The following is a 17,782-nucleotide window of genomic DNA, read 5'->3' as shown; positions in this document are numbered from 1 at the left end:
TTTTCATTGACCAACTCAACCATCTTCATAATCCTACTTTTATTTATAGTTTTTTATTATTATATATGCCAATCTTTATTCTACCCCTCACTAAAAAAAAGGTTTTGCTTTCAATTAAATACAAGTCCAAATCTATTTCCTTTAAAGAATGAAAGTTTTATATATATATATATATATTTTATGTGATGTTAATTAAATTATGTCTCTTTCATCAAAATTCTAGAATATGTCACTGTTTTGCAACCCCTCAAAGGTGCAAAAAGATCCCAAACGACCAAATCACCTCCTGATGAAACTTCATTTGAAAAAAAAGCACCCCTCATCAATTGTCATTGTGTTCTTTGAGATAATTTATCTACTTCTTGAGATAGAAGAAATCTATGCATACATTTTACTTCGCATATCATATTTTTCAAGTGAAATATACTCGGTGCTACCAGTTACGGCTTAACATATGACGGGTTGGTCCTAGGAGTGTTTTTATTCATCCATTCAATTTATTCTTGTGTTTTACTTTGAAATTCAAATTCATTTTTTTTACTAAAATAAGTATGGTTTTTAAAACTAAACAACTCTAACGGTATGGCAAGAAGTTGACTAAGAAAAGAAGAAAGCCCCATTTATGTATGATGACAAGTACAAATGACTATGAGCATGAATCATACATGTGTAATTGTATGAAATGAATGATGCAAAAATGTTGCTGGACCTCAAGCCCATGAAGACCTACTATAAAAAAGGCCCATCCAATAATCGTACTTTAAGGCCCATAAAGGCTGAAATTACTTTGCACTAGCTATTATTAGAAATAGAAAGTAAACCGATGCAATTTTATTACATCCTCAATTCTACTTCATGCAATGTTATGTTGTTTGCTCCTTTTAGTTTTAGTTTTATTTTTATTTTTATAGTTTTATGTGGTTTTGAGAGAGTAAAAGAACCACTAACGTAAATCTTGTATTTGAACGTATTTATCAGTTAATTTTAAGTATTTCAAATAGTTTATAATATAGTAAAGTTACCATGATGAACATATTCCCGTGTGATAAAAATTTTGAGAAGCTTGTTAACGAAATAGAAAAATACATGAATATGAGTATGATTAAGTTAATGAAAATAAAAGATGCTCGCTTTTTGAAATAATTTGCTTGATTTAAAAATAAATCATATTTAAGATAACTTATAAAAATGAGGTAAATCTATGAAGTTATCGGTTACTTTATTGAATCCAAACATGTATGACGTAGAAATAAATACATGAGTTCATCGATTAGTTGAAACATATATATGTTTACATAGAAATATCGTAAAAGAAAGAAATTAAGATGCTGACGGGTGTCGAGTCCGGCAAATAATAAAATTTATGAAAATCAGCCTATTATCTCTAAAACACACTTGTAATAGCGATAAGTAGGGTCGTCTCCTCAGGGACTCGGTATTAACCGTAAGTCCAAGACGTAATCTCGTGCAAATTCATTAACAATAAAACTATATATAAAAGGGGGGGGGTTGGATGATTTATAAACAACCTAAATATGCAAAATAAATTGGGAACTTTAAACAATAATAAGAACGAGACTAGCAATGAGCATCAATCAACTAATCCTTTGGATTATATATCATCGACTCATTCAATTCATTTTCTCAAAAGAAACTACGTTGGTTAGGACATCGACACGCGTCAATATTCTGTTCGTTATAAAAGTATGATCAGTCTCGAACGCTCTACGACTAACCTCTAATTAGCTAATCAAACCTAGTCACGGACTTAGAATTTAATTRCCAATTGCATTAACGTCAAACAAACCCAACACTAATCGACAATCGGACGCCGATTGTTTAGATTAGATTATACGATCTTACAACATCATCATTTAACCTACATGTCAACTGTGTGTCGTGTGCTACTTCAATAAACCGAAAAGCAATTACGGACTTAAAGGTTTATCTAGCAACTCRAAATTGAATTAGACATAATAAGGGATCCTACTCAAAATATCTAACTCAAAACGATAAACATTCARCTCTAAAATCGCATAAATAGCTTCAAATGATATTAAAATTGACGTGAGTCTCAACGAATCCAAATTCAAAGCGATCACATACCCATTACTAGAAATACAAAAATTAGCTACTCATTTCCAAAACTGATGTACACTAACCTGTTGATTGAACGAAGAAATGGATGATAAACCTTTAAAAATCGTCTCTATTAAACACTCCTAAAATCTGGAAATTGGTCCCTGTTTCTCTTCATCAATCGACAGGTTCTGCGCACATGTTCTGTTTGTTAATACCTTTCAATTGACAGCCTCTTTGATTTCTGCTTCCTTCTTTCTGGACTGCCTTTTCGCTCGATCGATCCACGTCTCCGACTTCTCCTATCGACAGCCTTCTCCTTGATTTCTCCTTCTCGGCCGACTGCTATCGACAGCTCGCTGCTGTTCCTCTCGTCTCTCTCGATCGACAGCACCTTGCTGTCACTCCCGGTCCCCTGCTGTTTCCTCCCCTCTCGATTTCTGCTCCTCGCTGCTGTCCCTTCTTGCTGTCAATCGACAGCCCCCTTGTCTCGATGTTCCCTCTCTCGACCGACTGCCTTGCCTCCAATCCAACAGCCCCTTCTCTCCCAGTCGGCAGCCCCTTTAACGCCTCCTCGTACTCGCCCATGATCCACGATCTGCTGCCCCCTTTCCCGATCTCTCGCTGCACACGTATCTCTCTCTCTCGATCGATTTACAGCTGGGCAAGGGCAAGTCTGATTTGGGCAGCAGCCTTGGGCTGCTGCTATGGGCTGCTGCTATATTTCTTGTTGTTGGGCTTTGATTTTGGGCTGTGTAGCAGCTGCTGTTTGGACCATAAAAACAACACATAATCAACACATTTTTTTTCAACTTAAATAGCCTCATATAGTTAAATAACATCTTAAATAAAAATGGACATTTTTAGGCGTCTAATCGACATTAATCGTGAGGTACTTTGACATAAAAAAAACGTATATATTTGTATTTATCAGATGCATACTCAAGTTCAAAATTTGGGTGTTTTAACGGTTATTTCTTCCATGTTAGTTTTAGTTTGAAGCATGTAATTAAAAGACATTATTTGATGTTATTGATTATGATGAAAACAAACAAGACGAACTTTATTAAAGATGAAGAGTTAAATTGTTAATTATAAACTAATAAAAAGCACATGGAGTTAAAGTGAAATAAAAGAAATTAATACTTGTAATTGAACAATGAAGACCATAATGTTAAAAAAAAAAAAAATTAATATTAATATGTGTGTAGTGCCATCTGCCATGCACTCATGACTAAACTACCATCACCATCACCATCACCATCACCATCACCATCACCATGGCATGCATGATAGATCTAGAAAAAGATGGAGCTTGTAATATTAATATGAGTGGATACAATCATATGTACATTACATAATGCTTCTCATATCATATGCAAAACAACAAAGGGAAAGGGTTTCTCCTTGTTTATACTTATAGTAAAAAAGAAAAGATCAAACAAGTTGAAAAGAATCAAGATTTTTTCTATTATATATTTCTTTTGAGTCGTATGTTAATAATTAAATATAAATTCTTTTTACTTTTTATAATAAAATAATTAATGGATCAAAGGTGTAATAATTGTATACCAAAGGAAAGGAAGGGAAGGGACAAGAAAAGAGAAAGGTAGTAGATCTAGTTTTGTACTTGTAAATGCTTAGTTTAATTATTCACATATGAATTAAAGGGTTGTTGAAGGATAAGGAGTTTATATTATTATAAAGCAATTGCCCATGCCCATCCCCATCTCCATTAATTATTAATTATTTAATCATTAATCATTAATTATTTAGTTATTAATGAACAAACACTTAAATTATTTGTCAACAAAACACTTCCCACTTCAAAACCAACATAATATTAATTTCTTTTATATATTTATTTATCTTGGAGTTTCTAATGCCTTGTGAAAAAATGTTTGGAACTCCAAAGCCACAATTTCCATTTTTAGAAACTCAAAGCTAGCATTATATATGTTTTGCTGCCACTAGAAGTAGAACAAAGCAAAGTATGCCAACCACAAACCAAAACCAAAATCAAAATCAAAAGAAACAATCATAAATTAATTAAAGAATTAGTTTCGATACCATATGTGTATAGTAACTCTCCAAAAGAATCTTTGAAGAGACTGAAGGTTTTAATATTTATTCAAGAGAAATTCTTTACACCAACTATTCTAATTAAGTTTTGTATATATGACAAGAACATTGTATGTGATTGAACTAATTAATAAAATACACGAATGATCGTGTAAGAATAACAGTTAAGGTGAGAAACACAAAAAATGAGCTGGACCCTTAATCACATTTAAACAATATATAGACTGATAAAATACTTAAGTTATAGGATGAATCTAAACAATCTTTTCAGTATCGACTATGTCAGATAGACCTGTTATAACACTTTGTTATATCAAAATAAGTCTTCTATTAAATATAATATAATATGATTATAAAATTATATATTAATATATGTATATGAATGGAAGTAATAATGGTGAAGAATGAAATAAGAAATGGAATCGAGGTTTGTCCACGATTAGTGGAGATTGCAAACCTGTCAACCAGTGACTCTAGCTATATCATGCAACCTAATTAATATATATATATATATGTTAATTATTAAATTCTTTCTATATTTGATCTTGGTTGAGAGCCAAGTCTCTTTTACATCACTAGCCTTCTCACAAGTATTATCACATTTGATAAAAGTGTTGTTGATATGATACTATAATTAATTCATCAAGATCATCACATGTGATACTAAATCATAGATGCAGATACCTAAGTCGTAGAACATGCCGTCCGCTAATCAGAGGGTCCGCTCATGCGTATTATCACATGTGATAAGGGTGTTCTTACGTTCTCATAAAATAAAGGTGTTCTCGTTTGAACCTCCTCCACATGTGTATATATATATATTGGAATTACATGATATATGTTTGTAGATGACCACGCCTAACCTATAAATTGCATCCATTATTATTGCAGTATTGAAATGATACTATATCAACTATTTTTGACATGATTAGTTATATATTTGAAGATATTATGGTTATAGTATTAAAAGAAAATACCTGTCTGCTCTCACACTTCTTACCATCCATGGTGTTTAAAATGAAATCAAACCCATAAATCTTCAAGTTTTAATCCACATATATAAAATGAAATGCACATGCATGCATACTATACATCTTCCATGAAACAACAAATATTATACAAAATCATTCTAAAATATTTTGATATGGAAATTAAAATCCATATAATTCCACACGAGCTTCCGCATGTTGACCAATTGCCGACGTCCTTCGAGACTTATAAATCACATGTTATTTACTATAAAAACACAAGTAATTTGGCGTATTAATTTCTCTTTATTTGATACTCCTTTTTAGTTACACTTTGAATTGTCTGTATTTTGTTTCTCAAGATATATCCTAATTTTATTTTATTATTGTAGGATTGATTTTAAGGTATATATATATATATATATAAAAGTTGAAACATGAATGAATTAGTATGTATATTATATCATATTTGTTAAATAATTGTATTTTTAATTAATTAATGGAGATCGTGAATGGCTTCTTAATTAATCGTAATTTTGTGTTGCTCCAATGCCACTGCTACATCTGGAGGTGAACAACAACATATATTAATAATTTATATATATATATATATATATATAATATTATGGATCTACAATATATAATCTATATATTAAACAAACGGGGCTTTACAGAATGCATATTAAGCTATAAAATGAATCCCTTATATTTATATCTTATTTCAATTCTTAAGCACGTTTATTTATATAAATGCTCCATATTAAATTATAATAATAATTATTACAATTTAAAAAAAACATAAATATATAAAAGTAATTAATGGTTCAATTCTGCTTCATGTTTTATTTTTATAAATAGTTCATATAATTATCACATTTTTCAAAAATTTCCTCAAATATGCGATCCAATGGCTATAATACTTCAAAAACACAATAACATAGCAATCATCACCCAATTTGTGTTGTTTTTGTATTTTTATTTCATTTTTTTTAAGTATATAATATAATTTAAATGGTTTAATATCATTGATTACTAGCTAGTAGAAAACATGTGTACATATATAATTACATATATGATATACACATTTATCACCATATATAATTCAAGCCTTGAAAAACGCCGTGACTCCTAAAACTTGAGGCTTAACCTCGACGGCACACCACGCATCATGCCATTTAGAACTTTGTATATGGGAAGTTCAATTGTTGCAAATTCTATTATTCATGACAATGTAAAGCTCAAAAAATACATATATATAGACTTGGGATCATGTGAGACCAATGATTTTTCGTGAAACCCGTAAGACCAATTCACAACCTTTGGATTAGATCTATAATATGAAAATCTAAACATTCATAAATGCCACGAGACTTCTCAATAATCACAAAATTGCCATCGTGCAATTTAAACCATTAGATCATTCATTTATAAAGTTGATCAATGAATATAAATTGGTCTTACGGGTCTCACGAAAAACCTTTAGTCTCACGTGAACCCAACCCTATATATATATATATATATATATATATATATATATATATATATGTAGTGAGACTACCTTGTTTATATTAAGCGAAAAATGATCCTCCAAATCCATCTTCAACCTGAACCTTCTAAGTTTTCGTTTTTTTGACATGTTTCTCGATGTTAAATTTCAACCTTTCGAATTAAGTACTGGTTATGAATTTTCATATATAATTTAATAATATCAATCTTAAAATTCACAACACTAAAATAGTTAAATAGCTCGTACGTTAGTACAAAAAATGTTTTGTCAAATCATCAAAACCCGATGGTGCGCAACACATGCACAATGTGGTAACAATAGATGTATAATACCAAGAGCATGCATGTTTACACCATATTAGATATCATTTGGAAGCCCCTTCACCATAAAACAATCATCCATATATCATCTCGATATAAACATGTTTTTTTTTAATAATATACTCATACAAGATCTGATTTCGTTTAGTATGGTACTTGTTGGTCACCAGATCTTCTTAGGACACGATTAAGATGACCTCTGTCGGTCATTACCTGTACTCTCCTTTCACATCTTGCTTTCACACACCTTGTTGCGATTATAGGTGTCGTGACACAATGACACATAAACCCACACATACTCAAAAGTCAAACACCATTTAAATTCATAACATACTATTCATGTCGTGACAAAATAACTTTATCATGTTAACATTTTAAAACATGTAAAACAAGTAACATGCACAACATGACATATTCAATACTAAAACCATAATAAAAACATGTATGCCACTTTAATTAAATCACATGATACTCACCTTATATATTGTGTATGTATAATGAACTTATATGAATTAGCAGCTACACACCATAACACATTTACTATATATGTATTTAATCATACACCCTACTATATAAATACTTGTTGCAAACTTGATTTCCATTAAATATTGCACACCGCAACCAACAAGCTAGGGGCAAGAGCAACTTCCGATGCGACTTACAAGTCGCTCTCCCGACCACGTACCATAGGAAATTTGTTTGGATGATCGTCAAGGCGTACTCAATGTTATGTGTGTGCACCAAGCTACTTTTAAGTCGTTGCGACAGATTCAGAATTATTAGTGATGGGGCAGAACAACTTGGAAGAAATTTCTTGCTAGAGGTTGGGAACAATAAATTTTGGTTTAAAGCATTCTTTAAGGTAAAAAAATATCTTCTTTTAGGTTTGACTGAGGACGATTGACCCCCGCCCCTAGTTTGGCTATGGTTCCACTTGTAGCATACGCCATGAGAGTTCACTGCGATCAATTCCACTCGGTGAGTTCCAAGCTCTCTCGCACTTCATCCTCATGACTTTGGCCATGCGACTTGAATTGGTGGAAGTCGAGTGGTTCGATTCCTACACTAAACTAAGCCATTATAGCACCAAAATTCTTCATTTTTCTTGCATATAAACCCTCGTAACATATATAAACCACTAATTAAGGTTGTGGTGCATCGATTAACACTAGATGTAGTGGAAATCTCATTTTCCTTGGGTTTGAATCCACGTGTTTCCATGTTTATCTATTATATATTACATTGATTAAAAAAAAGACATCAACATATATATATATATATATATATCACTTTAAGGCATCTCAATTGGACATTAAGGTTTAATTAAAGACACATATATAATTAGATGACCAATGAATGCTTCCAGAAGTTGCTACCTTAATTAATTTCTTCTTCCTCCACGATTCTATTTTAATCCCAAATTAATGAACACACCCACAACCCAATATATGTTTCAGGGTTTTTTACACCAGTTACAGTTGAATGACATGAATAAGATATATAGTTGTATTAGTTGGAAAGTGGATCTTGGCAAGCATTTTAATTAGTTTAAACAAAATTAAGGAAAATTAATAGTTACTATTTTCGAATTCTTTTGCAAGGAATCTTTATGTATGTATGAAACTCAAATTATATATATATATATATATATATAATGAAGAAGGGTTTGAGAGTTTCCATGCATGGTTGTTAATGAATATGTAATTAGTAAAGAGAGGTAGAAGACTAATTGAACAACTTGTGTTCTAAAATACAAGAAACTCCTTACTAACATCGATGCAATTGCAAACCCATTCAGTTTAATTAATTATATAACCTGCAACCACTATATCTTATCCTTTCCAATTAACCCTCTTTCCATTTTATTATACTCTGATCTCCAGGTAAAATTAAAGCTACTGTTTCTGGGTTTTTTTGAAAACATATATATGATAATTAGAATAAAGTAGGTATGTTAAATAAAATAGATCACCATAGCAAATTAGTTAAGTTTGAAGAAAATGATGATAACTTAACCATCCATGCATGCAGATGTAGGTTAATTAATTAATTTAAGAAAAGAAAAAGAAGTGAAGTGAAGTAGTTTGATTAATAAAGATAGCTTAGTTGTGATCGATGTTGTTGCTTCTTTTCAGGTATTAATCTGTGTGTCCCATAAACACGTTCTCCTTCCATATAAACAATTCTCCAAGACAGCATGCAGTAAGAACATGTACACGTTAAAACGTACAATCACATTCTTCTCCAAACTAGAATTAAAAATACATTCAAACTAGAGTTTGTGGATTCTTAGGATTTGGATCAAGAGAGTTTAATTATGGATATGTGTCGGTAGTAGTTTATAGAGGCAGGTGTCACAAACTGCATGTGATGAGATCGATTACCAATCCAAATCCAATATTCATATTCATATCGTGAGACTTGTTTTAATTAGTAGATCCGACAAAATGATATTCTTGTTTTTTTTAAAGTCTTGAGATCTTGAATGGTAACTCATGTGGAAACCTTTGGTCTTTCGGGGATTATAAGATGATCTGGAGGCTAATCGACTACTTTAATCTAAACATTTAAATATATATTGGATTATAAATAATAAGATGTCTTAATTTTGAATAACTTAAGAAATCAAATGTTATATATTCAAATGCAACAAATTAAAAAGAATATATATATATATATATATATATATATCTATATATATATAAACCATGCATGGTAATTTTGTAGTTAAGTTGCTTGTACAAATACATGAAATACTTAATTCTTTATGTTTTCCTTGTTAATAAAAGGACTTATACAAAAAAGAGTATATATATATATATATATATATGGTATAAATATCAACCATGGTAATGTTATAGTTAAGTTGCTTTGTATATTTACATAATATACACAGAAGGCCTTTAGTTAGCCTTGCTTTTAGGTTGACCTCGTTTTTGGTTGGTGAATCTAAAGGGGCTTTAGTTGGTTATTTCAAGAGTTTTACTTCAAAGTTAAGTCTGAAATAATTATTCAGAGTTTTACTTCAGAGTTATTTCAAGAGTACAAGTATGAAAAGTCATTCTAAAGAGTTAACTTATCCGAACTCTAAAGTCTGTTTTTTCTGACTTAACTCACCCGAATTCTGGAGTCTGAACTCTGAAGTCTTCTTTTTCACACTTAGAAGTTTAAACTCTAAAGTCTTTTTTTTAGACTTAGAAAAAGAAATCTGAAGTCTTTTTTTTTTCCAGACTTATAAGTCTGAACTCTATAAAGTCTTCTACAAGTCTGAAGAGTCATTCTTCAAAGTTAGCTCACTCGAACTCTGAAGTTTTTTTTTTTAGACTTAGAAGTCTGAACTATGATTTAGTGTGATTGAATTATACTTCAGAGTTATTTCAAGAGTACAAGTCTGAAGAGTCATTCTTCAGGATTTTATTTTAGAGTTATTTTCATAGTACAAGTCTGAAGAGTCATTCTTCAGAGTTAGCTCACCCGAATTCTAAAGTCTTCTTTTTCAGACGGAGCACCATCTAGAGCACCATGCAGATCCTTTGCATAGTGCATGCAAAGCTTCTGGCTTGCCTATACAGAGTCTGAAGTCTAGAGAGTTTTACTTCAGAGTTATTTCAATAGTAAAAGTTTGAAGTAAATCTTCAGAGTTATTTCAAAAGTACAAGTCTGAAGAGTTATTCTAAATTTATTTCTAAGTTTAAATTCAATTTACTGATATAGTTTCATCTCTAAATTTAATTTAATTCTAGGGTTAACTTCATTTTAACTAATTATTGATATAATTTTATTTTTAAATTCAAGTCTGAAGAGTCATTTTCCAGAGTTATACTTCATAGTTCATTCAAGAGTACAAGTCAAAAGTAACATCATACTTTCGATAATCATCCATATCTGTAAGATAATTTCCTGACATGATTTAATTTTTTCAAATTATTCTATGTAATACACGGGATCGAACCTAGTGTGTGTGTGTGTATATATATATATATACTTATATTAAATATGTAACTTGGGTGACATATGTCATCTTCTGGTGAGTCGGTTTTCTTGTTTTCCTGCCTAAACACGTATCTAGACATAATTTACATTAGTGGTTCAATGGACTCATTTGAACGTATCTAGACATAATTTACATTAACAATTCAATTGTACTCATTTGATTGACATGTGTCATCTTATTCAATCAATTTCACTAATTTAGGATACAATTGATTTTATTCTTGGGTTAATTAATTCGTGTCTAACTGATTCACAAAAAATGATGTTTACTTCTAAGTTTAAATTCAATTTATTGATATAGTTTCATTTTTAAATTCAATTTTATTTTAGGATTAACTTCATGTTATTCTAAATTCAATTTACTGAAAAGTTTTACTTCAGAGTTATTTCAAGAGAACAACTCTGAAGTTATTCTTCAGAGTTAGCTCACTCGAATTCTGAAGTCTTCTTTTTAAGACATAGCTCATCCGAACTCTGAAGTTTTTTTTAGACTTAGAAAAAGAAGTTTGAAGTCTTCTTTTCTGGACTTAGAAGTCTGAACTTTGAAGTCTTCTACACGTCTGAAGAGTCATTTTTCAGAGTTAGCTCATCCGAATTCTGAAGTCTTCTTTTTCAGACTTATCTCAGTTGAACTCTAAAGTCTGAACTCTGATCTAATGGGATTGATTTTATACTTAAAAGTTATTTCAAGAGTATAAGTTTGAAGTAACATTGTACTTTCGATGATCATTCATATCTGTAAGATAAGTTCTTAACATGATTTAATTTTTTTCAAACTACCCATGTAATACACGGGATCAAACCTAGTATATGTATATATATATACCAATGAAATACCTGATCCTTTATGTTTTCATTGTTAATAAAGGGACTTATAATAGAAAAAACAGGTATTGACTATTTGAATTGAATGACCTTAATTCAAACACAATAAACTAGGTTTAATTTCATGTCCATTTTTAAATTTGTAGACTAAAAAACTCTGTGAAACAAGTTTAATATCAAGTTAAGGTCTTGGAAATTGCAAAAGTTTACATAAAAAGTAGTGGTTTAAAGTTAGAAAAATAAGGTTGAATAATAAAAAAACAATTTGGGGTTAAAATAGTGTGTAATGGTTGAAGGTGTTAAAAACAAATTGGAAGAAATGGAGTAAAATATAGCCCAATTGTAACACAAGCCATAATATATATATATATATATATATATATATATATATATATATCTGGGGAATGGAAAAAACTAGCTACCTACGTGATTAAACAACCTAATTATTCTATTCATATATATATATACACACACACACTGTTTCATATATATATATATATATATATATGTAAATTTCCAAAGGAAGACTTGAAAATTGATTAAATATGTGCATCCAATCAATAAGTAGAAATTGTTGCATGATGGAGGATCTTGTAGCTAAGCAAGCATTTACATATAGGAATGTATGTACATGTGTTTGGTTAAATCTTGATGTTTACTTGACTCCATTTAATTTCCTGATTTCTTTTCTTAAGCTCCCAACAAACAAGATTTTGAAGATCCTTTTTGTTCCACATATATATATATATATATATATATATATATATTAACTTCATTTTACCAATTTTATATATAGAAATAAAAAAAGAAAGATAAAAGAAGTAGCCAATAAACACAACCTTGGGAATCTCTTGAATATGTTGAGGATGAGTGGTTTGACAAGCTTCCAATTATTTATGGTTTAATTTGTTTTAAAGAATCTTTAAATGTTGGACCCATCGCACATAAACATATATACATACTTTATGATTATGATTATAATTATAATTATGATTATGATTATATATACATACACTCTCAACTCCCAACTCTTGAACACACAAACTTCACTTCTTTTCTTCATTCTTAATTTTTCTTCAACTCTTAAGGTAATAAATCTCAAATTAATGCAATTCCATTTTATTTTCTTCAACCCCTTTATTTCTATTTCTATTTCTATTTCTAATTTCAGGTAGAAGAAGGATTCATGGGATTAGCGGAATTATCAATGAATGAAAACGGATATCGTTCATGGCTGGTAAATTCGTCCTCTTAATTAATTATTGTTCAACAAAAGTTGTAATTATAATATAAATAGTAATTAGTAATTGGTTTGCAACATAACATAACATAACATAACATAACATAACATACAGAAGAAACATCCATCTGCATTGGAGACATTTGATGAGATGATTGTGAATGCCAAAGGGAAAAAGATTGTAGTGTTCTTGGACTATGATGGAACTCTCTCCAATATTGTACCAAATCCGGATGAAGCTTTTATGTCCGACCAGGCACGTATATATATATATATATATATATATATATATATATATATATTCATCTCCTTCATTCCTTTTTCATTTAATTTCCATATACTACTACTTTAATCCATATTTGATTGTATGTATACCTACAATAACTAAACAATATTATTGAATGTCAAATCAACATTTTATCAACTTTTTCATTTCATAAAACATTTCCGGGTTTTCGACTATAAATAATCACTTATACATTTTCATATAAGATTCCACATATGCTTTTCTTTTGAACATAACACACATACACACACACACACACACACTCTCTCTCTCTCTCTCTCTCTCTATATATATATATATATATATTAACTACAGATTTTGATGATTATTATTTTTAAATAAAGTTTGTTGATAGATAGATAAATAAATATTATGTAATTCCAAACATAAAGTTAAGAATAATGAATGCTTTTAGTTTTAGAGATAAAAATAAATCAAAAATAATAAAATGAAGTGTTGTAATTTTTATTAGTTATTTCATTAATATTAAATTAGTGCAGTGCTGAACCCTGACTCCAAAATTTGAAGAAACAATGACTTCATGTCGGATGTTAACATGAAATAAAAATTAAACCACATGCAGATGAGAAAGGTAGTAGGTGAAGTTGCACGTTGTTTTCCAACTGCCATCATCAGTGGAAGAAGTCGCGATAAGGTATCCTCATTAATTCAAATAAATATTTGCATCGTAATTACTAAATTTTGATCATAATATTACTTACTTTTTATATTTATATATATAGGTGTATGAATTTGTGCAATTAGATGATCTCTATTATGCTGGCAGCCATGGTCTCGACATCGCAGCCCCTTTTCAGTGCATTTATGAGCTTGGACACCACCAATTTGTTGATAAAAATGTAAGCTTAATTCCATTCATATATACATATATAAATTAATGATTAATTGGATTTACGTAAAACCAAAGTTCACAACAAAATATTACAATTACAATGTTTTACTGTGAAGGTTCAATTGGTATTAATATTCTCACATGAATGTATAATTAATTTCATCAATAAATTTGAATTTTGTAGGGTGATGAAGTTGCACTTTTCCAACCAGCACAGAAATACTTGCCTTCTATTTTCAAGGTAATATTATTTGTAACAAATAATACCTACTTCATTTTTCACCTCAAATCAATTATTATTACCATCTATTATTATTAATCAAAAAACAAAAAATAGAAGAGAGAGAAAAGAATGTGAAATAATGTCATTTTTCAATCTTTTAATTACGTCATTTAATGTTATTTATTTCATTTTTTTTAGTTTTTAATAGGTGAGGGTGTAAATCACAACCGAAAATGAGGATGCCTTTAACAAAACCCTATAATTATATATTAATTCCAAAGTTGTTTAATTTTAAGTCAAAAGGTTAAAATAAAATAGGGTCTTTTATTTCATAGAGAGATGTTGATATAGCAACACCAAATACAAACCATCAATTGTTACAAATCATGTAAACTAATTAATTGTGATATTTATAAAAAATAATCCAATGTTTATTTATTATAGTATGAATATTTATAGAAGATAATTAGAGCTTACTAATGATGGTCAACGCTTAATTTATATTAGAAAACAATCGAGTATTTATGAAACCATATATTCATTTAGATTAGACGAACAATTAAGATTGATTTGTATAATAAACCATCTCTCTCTCTACACACACACACACACACACACATATATATATATATATATATTCCAAATTTTTAGCCACAAAACAACCAATATGTATGTTGAAAACACATTTTTTTCCCATCGTATAAGTATTTAATACAAAAAATATAAATTTAACATTCTTGTATGATTTTTGTGTAGATACTCGATGTATTGAAAGAGGAAACCCGCAATATAAAAGGCGTCATGCTTGAAAATAATAAATTTTGTGTTTCTGTACATTTTAGACATGTTTCTGATAAGGTATGTTCCGTCATTACGTATATACATATTTTTTTTGTATAAATTAATAATGGAACTCTAATAAAAAGTTAATTTTGGAAACACTGTAGGATTTTTTGTTGCTAGACGAACTTGTCAAATCTGTGGTAGACGATTTTGAAGAGTTTAGACTATCAAAGGGCAAAAAGGTAAACTAAACTTCTAATTCATTGAAAGATACAATTTTATTATAAGATATGAATTTGTTTCTATTTTCTTATTAGGTTTTTGAGATCAGACCTGATATCGAGTGGGATAAAGGACATGCTTTGGAATATTTACTCGAGACACTTGGATATGGAAGTTCAAACGATGTGCTTCCTATTTATATCGGTGATGATCGAACAGATGAAGATGCATTTAAGGTATCAATTAAACAAGTTTATATCGGTATATTACAGACAATTCATGGCATTCTATTTTTCTCCCCCAGAAATATGGTTGATAGTTACTATACGAATTGTGCTTTTCCTTCTCTCTCTCTCTCTTAAGTACGATGTCGGCTTTTGTGTAGGTTATAAAGAACAGAGGTAACGGATATTCAATTGTTGTATCTTCAACCCCGAAGGAAACCATGGCTGTATACTCTCTTTGGAGTCCGTGTGAAGTCAAGAAATTTCTATCACGTCTAGTGAATTGGAAGCAGAGCTCATCGTAATTGAAGTTTGTTTTAGAATATTCAACCTCTTTCAAGAAAATCATGAGATTGTTATTGAAATTTCTAAAACGAGCAAAAAGTTGCTCAGCAATCACGATTACAAGATTCAACGTACATAGCAAGAATGAAATTTGAGGTTTGTTTTATGCATAACAAAAGGTCAATCTAATATAAGAAGACCCGTAGATCTTGAAAAGGAAAAAGGACGTTATGTGTTAGGATGCTTAATTGAAAGGATTTGTATAGTGTCAGAGCTTGGGTTCCTTTCTTATGGTAGCTTCGGTTTAATTCATTAATTGACTCCATTTATTTATTTATTCCTTTTTTCAAATTTAATTTTGTTACGAGAAAAAGAAAAACGTAATGAAAGTTGTTATCTATCGACTTAAGTTGATCCAATTACTATATGCTTGTAACTTATTGGAATCGTAAAATAATGTTGACATTAACCAACCTCATGTGATTATAAGTTCATTGTATAAGAGAAAAAGAATTAATCCCGTGATGCAGCCACGAAAACAATTAATATGGTGTGTCCATTCCATGGAGATGATGAAATATGTTGGTTTCTGAATGGATATTGAAGAAATGATTGGTTAAATAAGTATAAACCAAGCTAATTTACTCGATTGGGTTGGGCTTGTGATCTTGGACTTCCTCCAAATGGGCTGAAGTGATTAAATAGTTGTTCGAATTCTCTTACCAGTAACCTTAACCTTATTTTCTATCTATTAGAATTAGAAATAGAATTATGTATTAATTATTATGGGTTACGTCTCCATAAATGAACCAACTACCTTCTTATTTCCATCCAATTACCAAAAACCCAACTCATTGTTGTTACCTTAATAGTCTTTTGAATCCGTGATTCTGATTCTTTTATTTCAAAACTTGGTATGTGCTATCAAATTTTGAAGAAAATTCATATATTGCTACATTTAAACAAAAAACACTATAAATAAAAATAATATCTCAATTTATTGGATTGTATTGGTTGTACAAATACAATGGGTTGTATTTGAAACGAACTATATATATATACACCACATGCATTACTCATGTAATTAAACCATAATCATATATCCTTGGTCCTGTAATAGCATTTTTTCTCAACGGGACTTGTTAAGTCCCAAGCAGGGTCCCGTGAATCTGCTCGACTCATTGGTGTAAGTAGGAATTTTTTCGTACTAAACTTTGAATGATGCTCAAACATAGTAGATGATATAATGAACATCAACCAAAAAACCAAAAAAAGTCTTTGAAATCAACCAAAAAACTTAAAAATCTTTCAAAACAATGAAATTTGGCTAAAACAAATCGGACAACTTTGTAGATTGTTGATCCACCTTAAAGATGCACTTACTCAACAAAAATTCTAGACCTGTCAATGATTGTTGTAGTCAACGACCTTTATTGACATGTATCGTGCTTTCTTGTAGTTGGGTCTTTTGTTTCTTTGTGATAAGGGTGCATATATTTTATCAAGATAAAAAAAAAAGAATGGTACTGTCTTTGTAATAACGATGTCAAAAATCTATGAGTGCGTGTATTATATAATTTAGAATTATATGTTAAAAATTTAATTTTTTTGTATTAACTACAAAAAAAGAGAAATTTTAAAAAGCCAAACAAACTTTTTCCATTTTAAATGATTAAGTATATAAATTTTGTTTTGAATGAAAAACTCATTGAACTTTTTAAAGTGAAAAATCCAAATCAGTTTTACTCTACGTCATTCAAACCCTTTGCCACCCCTCTCCTCTCCTCTCCATCGTCTTTCTTCTCTATACTGCCCATCGTCGTCGTTGGCCCCTACCATTGATCTTCCTTTTTAATCTTTTTTTTTTTTTTTTTTTTTTTTTTTTTTTTTTG

General features: G+C 29.9%; 1 protein-coding gene across 1 annotated transcript; it reads left to right on the top strand.

The window, feature by feature from the left end:
- The first annotated feature begins 12,802 nt into the window (after positions 1-12,802).
- On the top strand, positions 12,803-15,910 carry LOC112529737 (probable trehalose-phosphate phosphatase D). Its single transcript, XM_025141112.1, has 10 exons — positions 12,803-12,862; positions 12,946-13,011; positions 13,130-13,270; positions 13,884-13,955; positions 14,044-14,160; positions 14,338-14,394; positions 15,133-15,234; positions 15,324-15,401; positions 15,477-15,617; positions 15,767-15,910. Exons 2-10 carry the CDS (start codon positions 12,961-12,963, stop codon positions 15,908-15,910), a joined length of 903 nt encoding a protein of 300 aa, XP_024996880.1. The 5' UTR covers positions 12,803-12,862; positions 12,946-12,960.
- The last annotated feature ends 1,872 nt before the right edge of the window (positions 15,911-17,782 follow it).

This window comes from Cynara cardunculus, assembly GCF_001531365.2.
Source record: "Cynara cardunculus var. scolymus isolate 2C chromosome LG 16, CcrdV1, whole genome shotgun sequence".
In the NCBI taxonomy this organism is placed as follows: Eukaryota; Viridiplantae; Streptophyta; class Magnoliopsida; order Asterales; family Asteraceae; genus Cynara; species Cynara cardunculus.
Note: the sequence above shows the minus strand (reverse complement) of the source record. Positions and strands in the feature narration are given on the sequence as shown.

Excerpts from the sequence above, each read along its gene's own strand:
- LOC112529737 (XM_025141112.1), top strand. The coding sequence starts at position 12,961 with ATGGGATTAGCGGAATTATCAATGAATGAAAACGGATATCGTTCATGG. Across the intron at positions 13,271-13,883 it reads AAGCTTTTATGTCCGACCAG|ATGAGAAAGGTAGTAGGTGA; the intron begins GCACGTATATAT and ends AACCACATGCAG. Across the intron at positions 14,395-15,132 it reads ACTTGCCTTCTATTTTCAAG|ATACTCGATGTATTGAAAGA; the intron begins GTAATATTATTT and ends ATTTTTGTGTAG.